Source organism: Macrosteles quadrilineatus, unplaced genomic scaffold (genome assembly GCF_028750875.1).
Source record: "Macrosteles quadrilineatus isolate MER2022 unplaced genomic scaffold, UCM_ALF_1.0 Scaffold_9__3_contigs__length_116548681, whole genome shotgun sequence".
Classification (NCBI taxonomy): Eukaryota; Metazoa; Arthropoda; class Insecta; order Hemiptera; family Cicadellidae; genus Macrosteles; species Macrosteles quadrilineatus.
In genome coordinates this window covers 115971722-115980836 of record NW_026542602.1, presented here as the reverse complement: position 1 = coordinate 115980836, position 9115 = coordinate 115971722, and the positions used below count along the sequence as shown (strand labels likewise).

Here is a 9115-nt window from a genome sequence, read left to right as displayed (position 1 = left end):
AATTTAACTAACATTACATTGGGTTTAGCTTGACTCAAAATTGTTTAAAAGCAGCACAAACTTGGATAAGAGAGCTAAACTGGGCTTTTGTCTATTGGGACTAATGTTTCTCTCAATATTTCTTTTAGATTGTGTAGATTTGACACAGCCTACTTTTACCACAGATAATTATTACACCAAATTTAATTAGTAAATTAGTAACTTGTACCATTACAACATTAGTGCAGTAGAAATAATCGAAAATATAGCTTAAGGTGGAACTAATTGCAACACAAATGATTCTTGCTGTGAATGGTAGGTAGTATGCTTCTAATCAACATACTAAAAATATACATCCGTACTGTGGCGCAAAATACGTTTTTTGGCCGCCATCTTGAAAAAAGTTTAAAAATTTTAATTTTCGTAAAAATAACTTTTTGGGTATCAAATTATAGGAAATTTAATGCTGAAAAATGTTATAATAGTGGTTATAAGCACTATTTAGAAATATGATCGTAGTACAAAACACCCCCGCCGCAGCAAACCTGCAGACTAAACGAATTTCCATTTGTCTTAATTGATTTTCAATTAAATCTAGTAATTCAGTTTTAAAAATCTTTGTACAACTAAATCTAGAGTTCTACTGGACCGATTTTATAACCTAATGGGTCATTGGAAAGGAATTCGTGTAGATTTTCAAATAATTATAAAAGTTAGATTTTTTAAGATTTGCTAGGTGAAACCCGTCAACGTCGACAATTAGCTTAGGTACTGTTGAGTTTGCAAGTAAGATCTTTTAACTATAAATCGATGATAGATAACTCCATTTTTAAACAATTTGGGTCGTTTATAATTTAGCAGTGTGCTTTAGGTACGTCCAATCTCAATAATTCCAATAGAATCTGGTATTTCACTGAAGATTTTTAGATGAAAACATATAGGATAATGTAACTGCTGGAATACATTTTTAATTGAAGTAAAAATTTAAAAAAATACAATTTAATTGTTTTTGAAGGGTTATACATTTGATAGATTAATTATGAAAATATGTGCTTGCATAGCTTTAAGACCAAAATTATGAAAATCGGTCTGGTAGAAAAGACAAACGAACTCGAAAAAAATAAATTTAACTCCCGTAAGTAATGTACAGGGAGGCAGTTTGTGCATAGCTCAAAATATACGTCAAAATGAGTGCTGATGCTTAATAGCAAATCTATGGTGTGTCTATAGCTTTAGTTTAAAGCCGAATTTACACTATGTAGCAAAACCTGCTATATAACTTTTGCTATATAACATTGCTTTATAACTTTTGCTGTATGAAAAATTTGCAAACAATTTTAGTGATTCTGGTGCTCGTGCTATATGCTATATGTAGCACAACCTCATTCGCATTCCGTATCAAAATGTGCTCTGAAGAGACATTGTTCGTGGCAGCTATCGTGGTGATCTTGGAAGTCAGAGAGAGAGACAGGCAGGAGCGAAGATTTTAGCAAGATTTAGGTTTGACCGCTTCTTGCTTCGAGAAATAAGTACAGTGTAGCAGATTTATTACGGGACCTTAATGATTATGAATACCCTGACAATCCATAATTAAAACGCTAAATAAGGCGACGGTAACTTCAAAAACGTTTTACGTATGATCACAACGCCGGTAGTCCACGGAACAGTTCAATTAAGTTTATAATATCAATAGCCCCGATAATATCATCCCAATCCTAGGCACTGCCACTTTCCGTTTCCAGTCCATCCATTGTAAGCAAAGATCGCTGAGCAAAACCGTTCAGCGCTACATATAGTAGATGCTAGACGAAAAATATATGTATATCATTGCTACATATTGCAATGTTAGATGTAGCACGTATTTCTTTTGATATTTAGCACAATTTTAGCTATATATAGCAGGATCTGCTACATATAGCAGTGTTATATAGCACTTTTGTAAAGTTACTTTTTCTACTTCTAGCAAATGTTATATAACATTGCTAGATGTTACACAAATCTGCAATGTAGCAGGTTTAGTGTAAACCCGGCTTAAGGCCAAAATTATGAAAATCGGTCTTGTAGAAGAGCTAACCCGACTCGGAAAAGAAAAAACAATTATAAAAATGATGGCAATAATTGATTTACCAGTATGCATAATCTAACCATACGAAAAATAAGTTGATAATTTAACAGCTTATTGTTATATTGTTATTTAATTAAATTTTCTTTGATTAAATATTGTTGTTAACAATTTGCATTTGTGTTTAAAGTGTGTTTCTTATGTTAAGTGTGTGATTCTAATGTTATGAGCTTAATATGTACCAAATATTAGTGAGTAAAGTGGTGTATGGATTTCATAACCATTATTTTACTAGAGACCGTTGCATTAATTTAACCACAATGGGCTCTGTTGCTAGTCTATTAAATAAATAACATTAGGTTTAACGAAACGAGTACCAAGGTTTGCTGCTACAAGGAAACCAATTAGGTGTGTTTTTAGTAAAATATTAATTGTTTAGTATAAAATAAATAAATCTTCAAAGTTTTATCAAAATATATCCATAAACAAGGAAACTACATTTTTTTACCATATTCTCCATGAGAATAACATTGGGATTTTAAATTTCCAATTTTTTGAATTTTCCCCGTTACCAATAATTGTACAAACCCCCTTTGATATACTTAACTATTTGTTTTTTAAGCTCTTTAAAAAGGTCTAGAGAGAAATTGGGAAATTTTACGTTTAAAGGGTCAAAAATGAAAAAAAATTTTTAAAGTATAAAATAACTTATAAATAAAAAAATTTTCAAATGCCACGTTTTTAAACGCACCTTTTTTCGCCCATAGTGCATCACCGTTAACAGTATATTTTAAATTCAACCATTATATTCTTTTCCAGCATGAAATGTTCTATAATTTGATACCAAACCAGATTTTTTAACAATAATTTAAAATTTTACACTTTTTTTAAATGGCGACCAAAAAACCGTATTTTGCGTAACAGTACAAATGTATATTTTTAGTGTGTTTTTTAAAAGTGCATTACCTACCATTTCTAACTGGAATAATTTATGTTGCAATTAGTTCCACCTCAAACCCTATTTCTACTGCACTACATATTGAGTAAGGAAATATGATAGTTGGACAGTCTGTATACTTTGAAAAGTCCTTGACAAGTTTTGCCAGTCAGTGACCAGAGCCCACTTCTTGTTTTCCCCATTGTGCACCACCTATAAATAACTCATCCTTCTCCCAGTAAGTCAAAGTCAGACTTTGACCTTCAGTAAAATCCCTATAATTTTACATTTTGATAGTTATACACCCCTTTAGTCCATAAGTCTAAGCTATTGAGGTACTACTGTATTTTGTTTTTATTTAAATACAGTACATATTCTAAATAACCTTAGAGGGTCTTTTAATTTATCTATTTTGAAAGTCTAAAAAATTGTTACGCTACAAAATATGCCTTGTTTGAAAACCATTTGTGAAACTCTTTTAACAAGTTTTTAATAGAAAAACAATAATAATGTTTTAATAAATATTATTAATTAAAATACATGTTAAATTCGTTAAATATGAAGCTATAATATGCTGCTTAGGACAGATTTAACAGCACTACAATCAATTAGCTACATCTTACTCAGGGAATATGAGTGACTAGCTGTACCCGCGGGCTTCGCCCCGTTTAACTTCATAAGTATTCGTATGGCTCATTCACGTCCTGGTTGAAGTTCGTTCGCTACGCTCACTCACCTTTAGGTTGAAGCTCGTTCGCTGCGCTCACTTGCCTTCAGGTTAGCTCGTTCGCTACGCTAACTCGCCTCCAGGTTGAAGTTCGTTCGCTACGCTCACTCATCTTTTGGTTGGAAATTAGCTGTTGTCATATATTTAAAAAAAATTAATAGTGCTGCACCCTGTTGGTAATCCTTTTAACTTTTATGCTATTGAACATCATAGAACAGAACCAACTTGTTTAATTGAAACAGCTGTTAAGATTCATTAATTACTTTTAAATATATGAAAAATCATAAGATTAACATGGGGAACTACAGAGCCACTGGGGTGGAGCCCGAAAAGGTTTTTGAGATAAGAATATGCTTTAATGTTAATCGGGAATGAGAGCTATCATCATGCCAAATTTCAGCCCAATCCGTCCAGTAGTTTATGCGTGATTGAGCAACACACACACAAACACACACACAAACACACACACAAACATACACACAAACTCACAAACTTTCAGATTTATAATATTAGTAAGATAGTTCTAGAATGCACTTTCTTTTTTAGTCCCCATGAGTCACATGTTTCATATAGCCTGATTGCTAGATAAGATTCATATCAAATTGTCTCTTATGTGATTTTAATCTAAAATTCAATCAGTTTGCACCAAAGAAAGGGTACTACTCAGAAACATTCCATGTTCAAATGCTTATTTCTCCTCATCTAACTGTTTCATTTAGTAAGTAAATAGTATTTTAATCAAAATTGGATTGTTCTTTTTGAGTTTTTATTGCAACTTACTCATGATTTAGTTTGTCTCCAGACCAAATTTTACAGGATGATAGATAAATGTGCGAGCTAGTAGTAAAAAAATATAGTATATTCTTTAAGTTGTATAGCTGCATTTTTAGACTTAAAATTTTACAATTGTTTGAGTTGATGATTTTTACAAAATTTGTTACACTTATAGGGTAAAAGGCCATCTAAAATCTAAGACACTTTAAGTAATATAAATCAAGAAACTATTTTGATAATCCAAGTATATTGTTGCAAAAAACAAGTGTCGGCATCTAATTTTAGATTTTATATTATACTGTATTTTGTTAATAAATTTAAATAATTTTAAATAAAATTCAATACTGTACTTGTTTTACATTTGTAATGATACTAACCCTTTCCGGACGGGCAAATGATACATTTGATTGGGTGACTCCTTATCGACTGAATCCGCATAATGTTTATTGATGTTGGGGCTGAACAGGGGCGTTTATACAGTAACCAGCAGGTTTGCGCTACTTTCCTGCTCTCTGGAGAAACCCTGTGAGCTTGTACGATGTACGTGGCATATAACCCTTTCCGCGCTAACCATGTTCATTTTCTAACGTCAACCAACGTCTTTCTAGAACACAAAATTATGTTCAAATTTCCCTTATTATGTTCTTTTCAAATAAAATGTTGTCCAATAAAAAAAAGTTATCACTTTTTATTTTGTACTAGCTGGCCCGACAGACGTTGTCCTGTACTAATGTGGTTTTATGTCAAATGCTCGTCCATTTTCAAGATGAGCTCATTGCAAGATGTTTTAAATTAATATAAAATCATGTTGTCAAGAAATTTCTTATTAAAAAAAATTTAACGTTTTAATGTCTGCTAAACTAGTTACGGATTTCGGTTATACATACAAAATAGTTTTCCTACATCAGTAACCCGACAAAGTGGGCTTCCATGCATAGATTATAGTACAGAAAGCCTTACTCTGGCACACAGTTCTTACTTTGGTGCACACCAGTATTCCAAGCAAACAACACAAAACAGTGTGTTTTAATTATGCACGTAATCTGTGTACGCTTGAAAAAAAGTTGGCAACACTTAAAGATATTATAACTACGATCAGCTGGTGCAGTGTTTCCCATTTCGTTCAATGTTTGGATTTAACCTAACCTAAAAGTGTTGTACAGTGTTTGAAAGACTAATTATTTATATATGATTTATAGTAACTGTATGAAAAATATAATGTGTAACACGAGTGCAAACTGCTTTTGCTGCACTCGAGAAACTTTCCACACTCGCCTACGGCTTGTGCATAAACATTTCTCTTGTGTGCAGCACTAGTTACACAAATAAATATTTAAATGTTCTGTTGTATTTACTGTATCACATTTATCACCGGTACTGTTGCTTTATTAAGTAAATTTTGACCAGTGTTATGGCAGGTTGTATAAATTGATTAACTTATTTTCAATTGTACAGGTGTGTATTTTGCAGTATGCCCCTACTAAAATTTTGAGTGAAAAACTAACAAATTTTACGGCTAGAACTCAAAGAATCAAAACATCATCTAGTGAATCTCCAAGTTATACTGAATGTTTTACAGTACAAACTTTGGTTTTGTTTCAGTTGTTGCTATATCATGTCTTGCATCAGCATTCTCTACCCTATTCGTAACGGAGGGGGTGGGCGAGGTGAAAAAAACGGTGGAAATGGAGACAAAAACTCCAAAAACGGAGGAAAGCAACGTCGGTGACCATGTGGTAGTGGAAACTATACCATTCTTCACAAATGTAATCTCAAAAGTTGAAGATGCGATGAATCTCACACCGTTAAAAGTAGCAACTATCATATCAGCCCAGCATCTGATTGACTCTGTAAACAACATCCCGGTCTCAGGCAACCTTCCGCAAGACAATCTCAACATGCTGACTAACATTGTTGAGGAGTTCAACAAAACAACACAAATAATCAAACTCACTGCAGAATATGTCAATATATCAAGTCATTATGTGTTGAACTCCTTAAATCAATTGGTGAAAGAGAATTGTGACAAAGATTATATCACAACTACTATGAAATCTATCAACGCTAATTTCTTGAACATAATTTCAAACAACGTGAAAGTTGCTGTGAGAGAAATAACAGAGAAAACCGCACACAGGGAAATGACAGGTACTGATGTACTTGTGTCTTCAGCTTACCACATTGTTCAAGCTTTCCACGAGATGACAAGTCAAGTGATGTCTTTGAACATAGACAACTCTAAATGTGACCTTCCAAAAACACCACAGAACAGTGATGAGATCATCATAATCGATCTGGATAAGAAATCAGGTAGTGCCAAACACGATGGAAAACATCAATCAATTAAAAAGGATAAGGCATTACATGACAACAAACCAACTTTCACATTCACCAATCATGTGAGCTTGGATGATACTTTAACTATGAAGAATAATGATGAAAACACAGATTTGACCATTGAAATCAACCCTCATGAACCATTGACCTTCAACAATAAAGATAAGGAATCTGCGAATCAGCAAGTGGAGATTCCACAAAGTCTTAGGGTAGCTTTCCTCCCTGAAACAAAAACTACAGAAGTTGGAGATAATCAAGATGAGTTTTTGAAGTTAGGATCAAAGAAATATGATGATAAACTAACAAAGAAGAATCTCCAAAATCACGGTCTTAATGATTTTCTATCCATCAACGCTGAAAATCCTAAAGAGGGACCATCCGTTGGAATATTTTCTTCCAAAGATACAGAAAATGCTGAAAATAAAAAGGTGCAGAGTGAATCAAATAAAAATGACCAGCAAAAACTAGAAAGTTTGAATGTGTATTATTATCCATTCAAAACAGTTACCCTAAATAGTCAAAATGAAAACCACTTGCCAAACTACCTACAGGTACCGCCCATTGTAAACAAACATTATATTCCCCAAAACTTGAGAACTGAATCAAAACATGACACACATCTGCAAACATTAAAAGAAATTATTGCACCATTCAAAACATTCTCCCTTTTTGGAAATTCAAATTTTTGGAATAACAAGAATATGAAACCACAACAAAAACAAGAAGACAAAAAATCAGAAGGATCTCAAACAAATTTTAAAAACTTTGATGATACTCTGACGATTGAAAACCTCAATAGGCAAGACTTGACAGAAGAAGTATTTTCTCCAGAAGCTTTTGAGCAACAAGGAAAATATTTATCATCCGGGCAGAAAAAAAGTTATGTGTCTAATGTGAACACAATAAAATCCTATCCCAGCACAAAATGGATGCTTGGAGGTTTCAAAAATGGCAATTTAAAACACCAGAGGCACCATAACCATTTAAATAATAAAAATAAAATAAATTATCTTGATAGAGAACTAGCATCTTCAGCAGATGGAAAAATTACAAAAACTAAATTAAATGTGCATGATGGATCAACTGTGTTGATGCCTTGGGACAAACGATTCTCTGGAAACCAGCATGCATCACTGAAAAGCCAACAGGAAAAACCAAGATTATGTAGCGAAAGAGTTGAACCCATTTGTGGAGTTGATAGAAAAAGAACAAATTTTATTATATTCATCAATGACTGTGAGCGAATGAATCACAACATTTTGTATAAAACAAGTAAGTAATTACTAATTATTATAGGATTGGGTTGGTCAGGAAATTGAGTTACGTGTTTGGATAAGAGATGAGAGTTGTTAAAAGTTAAACACTTAGAAGTTAAAACAAAAGTGTTAAAATTATTGTGAAAGAATTGAGTTTTTTTTATCAAGCAGTAGCCTGTACTCTCTGCTGATAACAGATTATAATAGTTAAAGTGTTAAAGTTCCTAATTGTAAATGCATAGAGGATTTTGTTGCTGGAACCTTCATTATTAACATATTTCATTATTATTTTCTCTACTGACTGGTAAACATGTGTTGTTCTCTCTGCAAAAATACAGACTAGTTTTGTGTTTACCGTTAATAAATGTTAGGAATATTTAAATTTGGAAAAGTTAAAATATAAAAAGAAAAAGGGTGTCCATTATTGAGTCTAATAATGTAGGCCTAGTAAAATTTGTACTTTCTGTTCATGCTTAGCTGTAAAAACTTTGCAACCAGAGTTTGAAAAATGTCTAAGAGATGGTAATATCTAATATGTATGTCGTTTACAGTAATATTTGATGTTGGTGTTATTATTTCTTATTAGAAACGTTTTTTTATTATAATTATTGAATTTTAAAAACTCACTTTTGTTATTATGTTTACAGATTTTCTATCTGAAAATATGGACACATGCGTAGGATTCCTTCTGAAGTATTCATCAGGCAAACCAACCAAGTATGTGAATATTATTCCACAAAAATGAGTATACTTGAAAAGCTGTTCCGGGAAATTCAAGTAAATTAACTTACATTCCACTTTCACATGTTCACTTGCTCAATTAAAGCAAATTTTTAATAAACTTAATTTTTGTACCTTTCTTTTCCTTTGACAGTCATTGATCTAATTTATGAGACTGAAATACCTACTAAAACCCTATCACAGCCAAATTGTACAGTAAAAGACTAAAATAAATTATTGTTTCAGAAACATCTGGATTTTTGGCAGATGAATAAATATTTTGTTTGAAAGATATGATATTTTTAGCCGGCAATGAATTGATG

The 9115-nt window shown here is 32.4% G+C and overlaps 1 protein-coding gene across 1 annotated transcript; it reads left to right on the top strand.

Annotated features, from left to right (window-relative positions):
- Window positions 1-4322: 4322 nt before the first annotated feature.
- On the top strand, window positions 4323-8880 carry LOC129002621 (uncharacterized). Its single transcript, XM_054430565.1, has 3 exons — window positions 4323-4423; window positions 6082-8088; window positions 8720-8880. The coding sequence occupies exons 1-3, from the start codon at window positions 4390-4392 to the stop codon at window positions 8815-8817; spliced, it is 2139 nt and encodes a 712-aa protein (XP_054286540.1). The 5' UTR covers window positions 4323-4389; the 3' UTR covers window positions 8818-8880.
- Window positions 8881-9115: the final 235 nt, after the last annotated feature.

What these genes read in the sequence shown, in the direction of transcription:
- LOC129002621 (XM_054430565.1), top strand. Translation starts at nt 4,390, where the DNA reads ATGCTTATTTCTCCTCATCTAACTGTTTCATTTA. An exon ending in TCATCTAACTGTTTCATTTA is followed by an intron (nt 4,424 to 6,081) that starts GTAAGTAAATAG and finishes GTTTTGTTTCAG; the next exon opens with TTGTTGCTATATCATGTCTT. An exon ending in CAACATTTTGTATAAAACAA is followed by an intron (nt 8,089 to 8,719) that starts GTAAGTAATTAC and finishes TTATGTTTACAG; the next exon opens with ATTTTCTATCTGAAAATATG.